Source organism: Malaclemys terrapin, chromosome 3 (assembly GCF_027887155.1).
Source record: "Malaclemys terrapin pileata isolate rMalTer1 chromosome 3, rMalTer1.hap1, whole genome shotgun sequence".
NCBI classification, from domain to species: Eukaryota; Metazoa; Chordata; order Testudines; family Emydidae; genus Malaclemys; species Malaclemys terrapin.
This window is the reverse complement of record NC_071507.1, coordinates 112,619,011-112,633,650: the sequence shown is the minus strand read 5'-3', so window position 1 is coordinate 112,633,650 and position 14,640 is coordinate 112,619,011. Positions and strand designations below refer to the sequence as shown.

At 42.6% G+C, this 14,640-nt stretch overlaps 1 protein-coding gene across 1 annotated transcript in view; it reads right to left on the bottom strand.

Annotated features, from left to right (window-relative positions):
* THEMIS (thymocyte selection associated) overlaps positions 1 to 14,640 on the bottom strand; it is a 103,864-nt gene that overhangs the window by 66,859 nt on the left and 22,365 nt on the right. The window contains exons 3-4 of the mRNA XM_054023487.1: positions 9,870 to 10,328; positions 3,204 to 4,249 (exon numbers count right to left, since the gene is read on the bottom strand). Of these exons, the coding sequence (XP_053879462.1) occupies positions 3,204 to 4,249; positions 9,870 to 10,328 (1,505 nt within the window). The remainder of the gene's footprint in view (positions 1 to 3,203; positions 4,250 to 9,869; positions 10,329 to 14,640) is intronic.

Genomic DNA, 14,640 nt, shown 5'->3' with positions numbered 1-14,640 from the left:
GTTTGCCTATGCGTTGCCAGCAATCCCTAAACGTGCCAGGATCCATGCTATTACTACAGTCACATCACATTGCACCAATTTGTTTGTTAGCTGCAATATTTCATTAAGTATATCATTTCTGCTTAGGGTAACCAGATGTCCTGATTTTATAGAGACAGTCCCAATATTAGGGGCTTTTTTTTTTTTTTTTTTTAAATATAGGCACCTATTATCTCCTATCCCATCCCAATTTTTCACACTTTCTACTGGTCACCCTATTTCTGCTGTCAGACTTGCCATTGTATAGTGCCTGCAATCCTGATAAGGAATCCGACAGAAAGGCAGCTGGCCAACATCCTAGGCCCAACTTAGTGTTAGCTCAGCCATAAAGACAGAGATAATGTTAATTAGCCCTCTGGCTTTCTTGAGTCCAAATGCGGGCACACAGAAAGCTGTTCCCACTCTACCTGTTGCTTCCTCTTTGGAGCCATCAATATACATTTGACAGTAATGTCCACACTTATCACATATATATTGATTTGCTATATCTTGTATTTTTATCATTCTTTTCCTTTTTTTTATTTTAGTACATAATTCCATGTCTATTGCGGAAGGATGGTTTTCCCGCGATAGAGTATTTTACTATAGCTATAGATTTTGGCCTCTTGTAAGCCTCTCTTTTCACTGGACTAGAGGACCTCTCGAGGTCCCTTCAATCCCTATATTTCTGTGATTCTATGATTCCACCCCAGTCAGGAAGCAGCAGGCAGATGCAGTTAGAGTCTCCTCCATTTCCCTCCTGCCAGGGAATAAGAGTAAAGGAGCAATCAAAGTGAATTCCCAGCGAGGGGCTATCAGCCCAACCAGAGCCTGACCAGCTGATGGCAGGAAGCAACCAGATCTCCCTTGCAAGGCAGCAGCACCTAGCCCCAGGGCCACCGACCAAAATACAGCCTTTCACCCAGATCAGGACAAGGAGCAACCAGGGGCAGAGCCCCCAGGAGATGCCAGAGTTAGTTGAATATCAGCTGGAGAGATGCCAGAGCCAGCTAGGAGCAAAGTAATTCCTATGATCCTAAAGTTCATTCCAGGCATCAACCTTCTTGGATTTATGTTCTGCTCATTTGGATGTTTGCAGTCATTTATGCAAATGAGGCAATGCACAGTCATAAAATATGCAGATTAGACCATTTATCATTTAGGCAAATTTCTGAACCTTCAGAGTTAGCAGGTATGTTCAGAAGAAAATTGTAGCCTCCCTCCCCTCCCCTACCCCGCCACCACCACTATAATCATCACATGGGCAAAAGCAGGAAAACATCAGTGCAGATTCAGGTATTCTCAAAGGCCTCTCTCTGTTCAGGTTGGAGAGATAATACATTCTGTTTGACTCTAAATCTATTATATTAGAGCTTGGGGGTTTAATCTTATGAATAAGGGATAGCTACTTGTTTCACCTTTCCAGGAAAAGAGAATTTACAAATCTGTATAGAGGTAACATTTTGACTCTAATTTATTATTTATTTATTGCAAGCTTTCATAAAAATGTCATTTGCTTAAATGTGTTTCTGTATCCAAGTATTTGAAGTCTACAGTTGCAATCGCTCACAAATGTACAAATGAACCATAATGTATCTCTGTTATTCTAACTGCCCCCTCCTAGCTGCAGTAAAATAACATCTTTTGCACAATACTAATACAGAGTCAGATACCAGCTCATAGTTCTCACACACATACCCACTGATACCAGTGGGCAGTCTGCCTCCTTCCGACTGGTGGTTTAGTTGCCTATGAAATAGACCTTGGGAAGAGTTCTTGGGTTCCCATCCAGTACCTCAGACCACAACATCACACAGGCCTCAGGCCTCTCTACCAATTCTGGAACCCATGCCTCTATATGTCCCCACTAGCTGGCAGCATGGCTTAATAGGTCCTTGCTATTAGGAATTCCCCCCCTCTCCCCCCGCCAGCAGCTGGTTGTGAGCTCCCCCTCAATCTCGACCCCCCAGCTCTCCCCCAAAAAAGGGTCAGTGAAGGGCTTCACCAGCTTGGAGGGAAGACAGAGGAAATCAGCATAGCCTCTTAATTTAATATTGTATCTGAAGGATTCCACAGGACTGGTATCAAAACAATATGTATCTTCCCCCACATCCACTTCTCCCTGGGCCTGCTTGCTACTTCTGCATGGATCCTCAGGCCCATGGAAAACTCTCTGTCCTAGGAACAGAGACAGAAAATGCTGCCACAGAGGTGAATAACATTCAGCACATGAGGGGAGAGGCGCAAAGATGTTCCCCTCCAAACGTGGATGCAAAAGGCACAATATGGCCCTTATTTAAAAAAAAAATGTAAACATCAATTCCTGCTTGCGTTCCAAGTGGATCATAGTCACCAAGATGGAACTAGTCACATTCTGGAGACTCAACTGCATTAATAATGAATGTTAAATTAGTCTCTTTTTTTTTCTTTTGGTGGATTTGTATTTGAACAGGAAAGTGAGAGGGGAATGGGAGCTGTGACTAGAGATACACACATAGTCTGAGCAGGCCCTGTATTTGTATCCCTGCTGAGTCCTCATCAAGTCACCTTTCTATATATAGCTCTTTCAACATATAGAAGAAAACCAATGACAAGCACAATTGTTATGGTTAACTGCTACTAAAAATACTCCCGTACTTGTCCAGCTATAATGGGCACTTTTGTATGTGCTCTTTGCTTTGGTGAAATCTTGAAACTTCAGTAGCTTTATGAAAATCAATACTTTCCATTCAAAAATCTATTTAATATTTGGATACAATGCAAAATATTCAGAACAAAAATATCTCTGTAGAATGTCTATTTGAAATTTACACATTCTGTGATCTCTATCTGAACCAAATTCTCTGTTAATGTATCGAATCAACATGTATTTCCCATTTTTAAGCATTTAGCTGTAATAGCCCAAATTGTCCCCTCACTTATACACCAGTGCAACAAAGGATTATTCAACTCCAAAGCTCTAGGGGCCAGATCTTCAACAGATCAGTTTACACCAACGGAGGATTCAGCCTTCAACGTTAAGTTCTAGTAGCTCATTTGTCTATCCTGTGAGGTTCACTGCCATCTCAAATGCGGCATGAAGATAAATGAGTTTAACATAAAACACAAGCCAACATAAAATGGAAGCAGATTGTGAAATATCTCAAACATATGCCAAAGGATATATAATAGAAGAAATGTCCTACCCTCACAGCATGCGGTGCATCCAACACACTTCGTTCTGCTAGAGTAAGAAGAGGTTTTGATTCCAGTGTTGTTGGCTTTTTGGGAGGTCTGGGTGGTGGGTGAAGGGCTTGGTTTTCAAATCTCCTCACCATGTAATATTGTTCTTCACTGATCTCTTCCACAATGGTCCTAGTTGGGGAGGATACAGTTTCAGCAACAGATTTGCTGAGCAACTGAACAGACATATTTAGACGATACACAGGAATTTCCCAACTGTCCGCAGGATCGCCAGCACTGCTGATTAGCAAGTAAGAGTCTGTGATTTCTTCTTCAAGCTGCAGTCCAGGCATAGCAGCCAAGACATCCTCCTCAATGGAGAGATCCCTCACAGACACTTTGACATTAAAGGGCAAGCGGAACTCTTTGCAAAGCTCTGAAAGCTGGTACTGTCTCTTGTCATGAATCACTTCTACAAAGCCACCTTCCATATACATAGGAAGAAGCACTTCCTTATAGGCCTCACTTAGTATTTGTTCACAGGCCAAAACATCTATCACTTTCTTCCTTCCCTGATATATGACTTCTCCGGTCTGGCGCTGTTGAACTAGAAACTGGTCTCCAACAGAAACAGAAAACAATTCTGCATGGGGAGAATCAAAAGCTTTAGTTGCTACAACATGAAGCTGCTCCTTGTCACTTCTTGCTATCTCCAGGTCATAGGCAGTTAGAAACTCCCGAGGTCTTCTTTTGAACTTTCCTTTGTAGCTGGCAGGAATTAAAAAGTGTCTTTTATGGGAATCACTTCTGATCTCAGATGCAAGGATTCTTTTTGCCTGGTACTTTTTGTGAATGACTATTTCTTTCCCAGGACATAATAAATTATAAAGTTGCTGTCTTCCTGTGGGCCCTTCTATTACCTCAGCAACCATAGGAAATTCTTTGCTTGTCCTTTCAAATACATCTTCCATGGATAATGGCTGAAGGAAACAGCTAATATCATAAGAGTCTGTTACATCTATGACTTCAATGTCTAGATCAGAGAGGATATGAACTATATCTCTTCGAACTGAAAGGAAAAAGGTAAAAGTCAATTTTTGTTTTCACACTGATGTTCTAATGAAATAGACACACTCCAAGAGACAACTTAAAAAACCCTCTAAGATGTTGTACAACAATTGTGTCCACAATTTTGCCAGTGTAAACCAATTATCAATGCAAATATTATAATTTAAAATGTCTATTTCATTTGCAGGAGCAATTAGGCAGTTAGACATCTAATGGAAGAGGAGATAAATGAGATGAGACAATAGAGGTACACAAAATAACAATGTACAGAAAAGCTCAAAGTGCCCCAGTTTACCTTCTCTAATAATACCAATTGAACAGGAATAAATGTAGTGCATAATGAACTAACAGAACTCATTGCCATAAGATGTCATTGAGGCCAAAAACTAGCAGGATTAAAAAAGGTGTTGACATTAATATGAATAATGAAAACATCTACAATTACTCTAACTATTATAAAAACCAATAATGCTTTTTTAAAAGAAGAGATATAAACCTTCATGTTCCAGGGTACATGGTTAGCTTATCCCAGAATTGTCCCTTATTTGCTCCTTCCGCTGAAGCATCGAGTACTGGCCACTGTCAGAGACAGGATACTGCACTAGATGATCTGATCCCATACAGCAATTCCTATGGTCTTATAATTGCACTTGCAAAATTGTATGTGCTAGTAATTACAGGTGCAAAATTGAGGATACTATTAAGGGTCATTTGAAAATTTGTTCCTAGCTATTTTCATTATAAACAAGTTCTCAGGATGGTGTAATTTAACACAGGAACATTATTTAAAGGCCACCTCCATTAAGTTTTTTATTGTACATACATACACATGCTGCATAGCAGATCCTACATTTATACTTCATGTGTTATGATATACTAATTCTTCACTCATTAAACTCTGTACTTAATGTACATTTTATATAATAAGAATTTATGACAGCTGGTCAGCATGTGTATGCACACTCTGCCCTCATCATCTTATCATCTTCAGGAGCCAAATATTTTGACTAGGGTGAAGAAATGTTGCCAAACTAAGGGTGACTAGTGAGAATTAAAATAATAGTCTACAAATGGATACATTTTCTGTGACCTGCGGAGGGAGTTACATACATCAATCTAGTTATTGTTGGGGGCGGGGGGAATGGACACATGTATAGCTCCTGCCCACAGCTTCTGAAAATGTAATTAACCACCCTCTTATCACTGATCTTTTAATTGAGAACTGAGTTTGCCTTACTTCATTTAAAATCTATAGAGAGAGCTTCACTGTTTTCTAACAAACAGTGAGGATCCATTTTTTGCAGTTCACAAATAAACAGTTAACCATGTGCAGAGTGATTCATTTCTAAAATCAACATTTAGGAGACATTTAATGTTGTTTACATATTGAACGCATTGTGAAAAACATACATGTGGTTACAAATAAAAACAAGTAAGGCACACATCAGGATGTGGAGTTGAGAGGCAAGTGCATATTTCATATTATCTCACAACCATCTGGTAGTTTTTTAGGAAACTAAACTATTTTTACTTAGGGCTTTGATCCTGCAGTTTGGATCTAAGTGGACATTGGGATACAGCTACGTGGATTGCAGGATTGGGGCCCAAACCACTGAATCCAGCCACAGTTTTGAAAAATGGAGTATTTTAGCATGTGAAGATACACATTAAGCCTATTAGCTGGATATTGGACTTGATGGAATATCCCCAATTAATCATTTAACAAATTTTGTGTCTTGCACAAACAATTGCTGCCCATCCTTCTTTCCTTGTCCTCTGTTTTAGCCAAGAGAAATATCCATTGTAAAAGGGTTTTTTGCAAAACATGCTGCTGAATGACATACACCTCTACCCCGATATAACGCAACTTCAAATATAACGCGGTAAAGCAGTGCTCGGTGGGAGAGGGGGGCGCGCGTGGAGGCTGTGCACTCCGACGGATCAAAGCAAGTTCAATATAACACGGTTTCACCTATAACACGGTAAGATTTTTTGGCTCCCGATGACAATATTATATCGGGGTAGAAGTGTACTAATATGATTCCATTTTCATGGAGCTGTCTCTGATACAGGCATAAGGCAGAAAAACCTTGCAGGAAAATAGGCACCAATCTGGCAAATACTTGCACATGTGCTCAACTTTACTGCTATGATTAGTCCACTCAAAGTAACAAAGTCAAGTGTGTGCATAAGCCCTTGCAGTGTCTGGGGCTAAAAATGTAATTTTCTTCATGGAAAAGCTGAAAAATCTTGACTGTCCAGTATCTTGCAATGAACAAAATCAATCCTTTTTACAAACAAAAATTATATACATGCGTACATATACATACACAACAATTTTTAAGTGCTTAAAGAAATGATTCACTTATTCTTTCCTGTTTCATGGGCGTTTTAAAAAATAGTCTGTGAATTTTTTAATTTTATTTTAGTTAGCTCAGGATAGAACTCAAGTTTTGTTCCTAACTCGGTCTGCATGCACACAAAAATCTCTAGCTCAAGTTATTTGGTGCTTTAAACCAGTGGCTCTCTACCTTTCCAGACTACTGTACCCCTGTCAGGAATCTGATTTGTCTTGTGTACCCCAAGTTTTACCATACTTAAAAACTACTTGCTTACAAAATCAGACATATATACAAAAGTGTCACAGCACACTATTACTGAAAAAGTGCTTACTTTCTCATTTTGTCTGTATGAATTTTTAGTTTGTACTGACTTCGCTAGTGCTTTTTATGTAACCTGTTATAAAACTAGGAAAATATCTATATGAGTTGTTGTACCCCCTGGAAGACCTCTGCGTGCCTCCAGTGGTATGTGCGCCCCTGGTTGAGAGCCACTACTTTAAACTCAAGCTAGTTGGCCCATCAAGGGGGTGAGTTGAAACTCACTTTCAGCTGATGCTGGAGCTAGTAGTGTAGTGGGGATGCAGAAGCTCAAGTTACAACTCATCAGCTGCTAATCCTATCACTCTGGGTAGTTGCAGTGTAGTCACTTGGCTCTCACTCAAGATAGGCTAGCTCAGGCAGAGTAACTCAAGTGTAATAATTTGAGCTAATTGTTGCAGTGCAGACAAGCCCTATGTTGGCTTCTGTAATAGAATAATAATAAATAATAATAATAATAATACCACCTTCGTATTCAGATAGCACCATGTGCACGAGTATCTCCACACACTTCACAAACAATAATTAAGCCTCCTAACACTGTTGTGACATAGATACTTACCTTTATATCTATTTTACAGATGGCTAAATAGAGCCATACATTAAATGACTGCCCCATGGTAACACAGTTAGTCAATAAGAGTTTCTGGGAATAGAACCCAGAACTCTTAGCTCTATGCTCTATCTGCTTGGAAAAAAGTTTCCTCTCTAAAGATAATTTAATAGTAGTAGTACATGTAAAAATGATAATAGCAGTGTAGCGGGGATGAACACCCACTCCGGCCCTGGAGGGGTTGGAAAAGCCCTGCAGAGGGCTGGGGCTGGGCAAGGTAAAACCCTGGCTGATTGGGGGAAGTGGCTGCAGCTGGGGCCATGCCCCAATCAGGCCTCAGCTGGCCCTATATAAGAGGCTGGGAGCCAGGTGTGCAGTAGTCTCTCTCTGCGTCCAGGGAGAGAAGGGCCTGGCTGCAGGGAGTGAGACATAGGGTACCTGTAGTGGAGCAGGGCTGGGGAGCTCCAGCCTGGATAGCCCCAGGCTGCAGCCTAGTAAGAGGCCAAGGGGTACTGGGGGTTGCAGAGGGCAGCCTAAGGGTAGGCCAAGGCAGCAGGGCCAGAGGACAGGCGGGTCACTGGCCTGCAAGGGGCGCTCCAGGATGCTAGAAGAGCTAATTACCAGCAGGAGGTGCCGCAGGGGTGAGTCTGCTCCTCTACACGTGGTGGAGAATGTAGGCATAGCGGTCTGCCCCTGACCCAAGGGACCAGGGTAAGGATGGTGGACTATTGTCCAGAGCAGAGAGGAGAAACCATGAAGGACTATTATTGGAGAGCCTGTGTGTCCCGTCTTGCCGAGCAGCAAGCGGGGCTGCTTCAGCTACTGCAGGGGAGGGCACAAGACCTCATTGGGGGCCAGGCACCTTGGGCAGGAGGCTGGTGGCAAGGCCAAGGAACTGTTGGGCCTGTGGGGAACCAGGACACTTGAAGAGGGAGTGCCCGCACAGAACTCTCAGGGCCCAGGGGAGCCCTGAAGGAAGGGCTATGCCAAAGACAAATGGTAGAGAGACTCGAGTGCCCCCTCTGAAGCTAACAGGGGGACTCCAAATGTGTTGGGCCTGTGGGGAACTAGGGCACAGGAAGGGAGGGAGTGCCCTCACGGGACTTGCAGGGCCCAAGATAGCCCTGAGGTGGTCAGGGGTGGTCACTGGCTGTGCCTCCTTTGCCACAAGGGGCACCGGGGAAAGTGGCCTAGCCCCCAGAGGAGGAGACTGCCCTGAAGGAGGGGGTGGTGATGACCAGGGCCCTAGAAAGGAGATTGTCCGGGGCAGGGAGGCCCCAGACAAACCTGGGATCCCATGGGGGAGCTGAAAAGGCTACCAGGGGAACCCAAACTCAGGAAAAAGCGAGCAAGCTGCTCCTTGCACTGGAGAGCGTGCACAAGGAGAGGGACTCCCTGCGCGCCCAGCTGAGAGGAATGCTGGGGCGTTAGGGATAGACCCCACTCCTGTGGAGGGGATCTTGAGGTGGGGTGTGTGTAGCGGGGTGAACACCGGCTCTGGCCCTGGAGGGGTTGGAAAAGCCCTGCAGAGGGCTGGGGTTGGGCAAGGTAAAACCCTGGCTGATTAGGGGAAGTGGCTGCAGCTGGGGCCACGCTCCAGTCAGGCCTCAGCTGGCCCTATATAAGAGGCTGGGAGCCAGGAGCTCAGTAGTCTCTCTCTGCTTTCAGGGAGAGAAGGGCCTGGTTGCAGGGAGCTAGACATAGGGTACCTGTAGTGGAGCAGGGCTGGGGAAAGGCTGAGGAGCTCCAGCCTGGATAGCCCCAGGCTGCGGCCTAGTAGGAGGCCAAGGGGTACTGGGCGTTGCAGAGGACAGCCTAAGGGTAGGCCAAGGCAGCAGGTCCAAACCCAACCTTGCCTGTGATGAGTGGCCTATACTGCAGTCTGCCCCAGGGAGTGGGGGCTAGTTGGTGACTGGCAGTGGCCTTATTCTGAAGCGAGGTAGGGATAGTGGGTGGGGGTTCCCCAGGGAGGGGAGACCCTAGTACTGAGGGGTGTACTGCCAGGGGGGGCAGCACCCCAGATACAAGGGCACTGGGGTCTGGGAGGGACACGGGGGGCCAGAGGACAGGTGGGTCATCGGCCTGCAAGGGGGGCTCCAGGATGCTGGAAGAGCTAATTTCCAGAAGAGACCAGCAGGAGGCACCGCAGGGGAGAGTCTGCTCCTCTACAAGCAGACTGTAATAAAAAGATATGGAGTCAGTATTTGAATTAGAGATGAAGGAAGAAGGGGAAGAATTTTTCTTAATTTTTAAACTAGCAGCAATAGCAAATATGGTTCTGGAATACCCATCTTCTACCTATCCAAAACAAGCACTGTCTGTAACAGCTATTTTGAGCAGTTTGCATTCAGTTTAGAACACGCTGCTAGGCATAGAGGTACAGCTCATTAACTTAGATTTTTACTTACATTTCATCACTCCTTGTACTTCGTAGATCGGTGCTAGAATCAGACAGCCATCAAAATTCTCAGGAAGTGGATTAGAGGAGTCCCATGTATGTAACATATTGGTAAATTTCACAATCCGGTTTCTACTTTTCGGGATTTTCCATTCAACAATCTCTTTCAGGGTGTAAATATGGTCATCTTCACATTCATAGAACTCTCCTTCTTGTGAGAGTGGCAAAGTAAAGGAGTGAGACTGGTTATCTCTTACCACTCCACAGTTCACAGTCAGTGTCCCGTTGACCTCTTCCACGGAGTTGAACATGATCTGCTCACCTTGTTTGATGGTGAAATTTGCCAATTTTATGTCTTTGTTGCAATAGAAGCAAGGATGGCCCAGTCGTGTTGGCCCAATAGAAACCTTTCTTGTGATTTCTTCAATGCTGAGATATGGAGTTTTATCAGCCACAATCTTACAAAGACCTAAGAACACGAATGTTGTATTATACAAGGGCACTTGGGAAATATGCAAGCATTCACTGTCACATCAACTTTTAGTTCATGAACCCATGGAGCCAATTAAAAAAACCTCAAAAACAAAATATCATTTAAAGTATGGTTGTATTGTCAGAAAAGTGGCTCTATGAAAACAGAATCATGAAGCTTCGCTATTTATTCTCTGAGGATGACATTCAAACTTGTGCAGAAGGCCAGCCAGCACAAGACCTATGCATCACTTAAGTCCCACTTAAATCTGAATGTGTTAGTTTAAATGGGACTTAAATGATGCATAGTTCCTGTATTGACCCTTTGCGTATGTGTAAATTAAATTCGTAACAGCTTTCATCGTAAATATGTTCAAAATACACAGAGAGAGAACTTTTCTAACTGACCACCCTGCAAAATCAACTTGGATGTGAAAATCAAGCAGCAGTATTCCCTTTCATCTGTTTTTTTCTTTTCTTTGCTAATCACTGAAATATCACACTTTGTTGCTACTGGTACAGTTGGAGTGTAAACCACAGAGGATTATGACAAACTTGATACATGCCTCTAAAATAGGAAATCAGAGTTTTTACCAACATCTTCATGTTAACAAAAGAAACCCTCCCATGATAAAACTAGCAGCAAGTGAAAAAGAGAATTAAAATGCTCAGGCACTACAGTGAGAAGTAAACAGAGAACTTTGTGGACTTTCTGATGAAGTGTTCTCTCTTAGAAGCAGGATTTGTGCCCTTGTGGAACTGGTTGGGGGGTGTAACCTCCAAATCCCATCTGAGGCCCCATGGGAAATGGGAAGTCCGGAGAATAGATCCCAAGACATTCATGTCACCTTAGGAACTGTACTATCAGTGAACTTGCCATACTCTATGCCAGCTTGAAGGGTGGACAGCACAAAGAGTAGATGATGCTTCTCTTAGTTTAGAAGCAACACTTTTACTCCCCAAGCCCAGATAAGACACTTCTAGTTCCAGCATCCTCCACCAATTCTTACATGCAGGATAAAAAAATAATAATCAGTTTCTTTGCTACTCCAAAAAGGCAAATTGTTTTGCCTCCCGCCCTAAATGTTCACACTAATTATCCTTTTTCATGCAGTTCAGTGATTTATAGAGTAAATATCGATCTATATTAAAACAACCAACCCAACCACTGGATTATAAGAGCAAGGGAGAAGAATGTGCCTTAGCATGATTAATAGTATAGGTCACCAGATGGATGACACCAGTATTTAGGCACTAGAGCAGCATGGTTTATCATGAGGTAATTGCAACTCTGAAGTATTACAAGGCAGAGGCTGCATATGTGCTTCTCTAATCCCTACGGGCACTATTAATTCATGTTAATCATGCCCTTGGGAGCTGTCTTATTAGAAGTCCATACAGCAAGAAAAACATGTACATTTATATATTTGAGTGTTTTCCTAGATGAAACGGACAGTTTAGAGAACTTAACAGTGGGGTTTCGTTGAGCTGTGTGATTAAGCTATCTTTTCACAAGATTCAGCAGTGATAACATTGCCTCATACAGACACTGAAATAGTTATACTGCAGTTTTTTTGGCCAGCCATAGCAAAAGGCCAATTTCCCAGAAACTATAACCAAGTTTAATAGGTCATTCTAGGCCAAATTTTCAAAAGCAAACACATAGGTTGTGGCTGCAAAATATGCATCAGTCCAAATTAAGTGGTAATTGCAAGCAAATGTGCATCCTCAGAATCAGGCCGTCCTCCCCCAATAAGGTAGCAAGGCTCTTTCCTCCCCACAAAAAACACAACCAACCAGACCAAAAGCTCAGCTCACAAGCCTTCCTCAGCCCATCTCTTCCCACTTCCCGTTGGGACCACACAAGAGGTATTTCAATCCCATGGTTAAGATGAAATGCCCACTGTCCCAGCTATGGAGAAAAAGGGACAGGGAGTCAGACAAGGCAGCTTGGCACAGTGAGGAGTGCATTTCCATGAGTTCCCCACCTCCTGAGTGATTCTGCACCTCCCTTCCACACAAGAGGTGCTATTGTCCCCCCTGCCTAATCTCTGTGCCCATCCTCTTGAAAGCACCAGGTGGCTACTCTCCAAAGTCAGGCTTAGCATGCAGTCAGTTCACACAGCCAGGTGGGGGTAATGAGCCAATTACAGCCTTGTGTGCTCAGCCAAAGATCTAGCGTAAACGTGAAGTCCTTTCTGTCGCAAAATCACTTCAGTGTGATCATTGCTTCACTATGACAAACTGCAATCTTCACATTGCAATGTGTGTATAGCAGTTATTGCCTTTCACTCTAAAGGGAGCTTCACTAAGATCCTGTGTACACTACAGCTTGTAACTGAGTTTATAACCAGTTAGGAGCATGGTTGGCTCTAAGCATGGATTGTATCCACATACAACATGATTAATACTCCAGTAGCACCTATGGTAACTAACAAAAGTGTGTCCTTGCCAGAAATCTGCATGGTAAGGAGCTGTCTGGTTTAATGTAGAGATGGAATCGTTAACAGTGACTGTATAACTGGTTTTAGAATCCTAGGTCTTCACAGCTGTCAGTGTACTAAAACATTCCAGATTTCACTGCCTCCTGTGCCTCTGTGTGTACATCTCCTCTGGGCACTCTGTCCATGGCTGAAGCGCTGTGGGAAAGCTGTCAGTTTTTCCCAGAATGCCCTCATTCCAACATGGTTAAGCAGCATGGTTGGTGTGGCTAAGATGGCTAAGATATGGACCTTGTGTACACTACAGAACGTGGCTATGTTTGAACATGGTTGTGAGTAATTGAGTTAGCTAACAATGCTGACCACAACTTAGTTGTCAGTGCAGACCAAGAAAAATGGGGTTCAGCATTGGGTCAGTTAATAGTAATTAAACCTTGGTTTTAACATTAAGGAAGGGCTGTGCTTGAGGGGGATTCCCCTAGGTAAGGCGAATCCACAGTTGCTCATTAGGGTAGCTTTCCAGTTGCCTTGCAGTGTCTGAGCAGCAGAAAGGGGTTTCAAAGGTCTGACCCTTAATTTCAGTACCATGTGACATAGCGAAGGGTTTAATAAAGGTCACTAGAATTTATGGCACCATTGACATGCATTTAAAGAAGTTACAAGTAAGCAGATCTCCATATAGTATGTCAAAAAAATATCGTGTTTGCAGGGATGTGATCCTGATGAGTGAGTAACTTACAAAAACAACACTATTATCCAGCCAATGTTCCAGCCAAGTAGGCTGCAGGAGCAAGAGGGGCATTATCCCCCTGAAAATGTTGGGGTTGAGGGGAACAGGGATATCGTTCCTATGAAAAGTTGTTGAAAAAATACAAGCTATTTCAATATGTTGTATTCCAAAGGCAAAAGCTATGCTCTTCAGGAGTATCTTTATGAACTAGGATTAAACGTCATCTCTGGCTGGGAATTCCTTGGTAATGTATAGGGAGTGGGAAAGGATATTCACTATAGATAAGGAGATCCCTTTCCCATCCATCAATCTGAGACTGAACTTAGTGCTATGTTAAATTTCCTGGGACTGATGAGCCATCTGGAATTCAGTTTTGGTACCATGAAACTGATGAATATCCTCATGTCAGAAAGCAGGTTTCATATGAAACAGTAATTAATACACTTTAATCATACAAAACTAAAGATCCGATTATCCCCTTGGGTTCATGCTCTGTCAGGGTTGGAAGGAGAAAAATCTTTATCTTTCATTCTGATGTTTTTTTTAATTTTGGTAACAGCATGCTCGAGCAGACAGCTAAAGAACCATGTGGACTTGTGCATGTTGCTCCTATACTGATTATGCCCATGAATTAAATGTACCTAGTAACCACCTGCTTGTGTTTATGAGTATGTAAAGTTCCATATGTTTCTCTCTCTACAGATAAGAGGTAAATATTTAAAAAATTATTCTGGTGTGAAGAATGAAAACAGCAGTAATCCTTCTCTAGCTGGTGTTGTACACACTGATGATTTCTCATAATGCTTTGCTTGCTCTAATATATTTGTGCATTTTTTTTACCAGGATTTTTTTTTAAATCTGTAAAAAGCAAGATTTTTTTAAAATCTGTTATCCATGGCTATCCAGAACCTTATTAAAATAATTATAAATTACAATCCAGATGTTTTTCATTCTTAACATATCAACAATTCCTCATGAGAAAGAGACATATGACAAAGTTAAGTTTCTAAACTTCAGACATGGAGGCTGAGTGCAAAAAAGTGTCAAAAGATATTTTTTTTCCATCCGTGTAATAAAAAATGGCTGGATCAACTTCACTGAGACTTTCTAAATATAATCACATTTTGGCAGAAATCAAG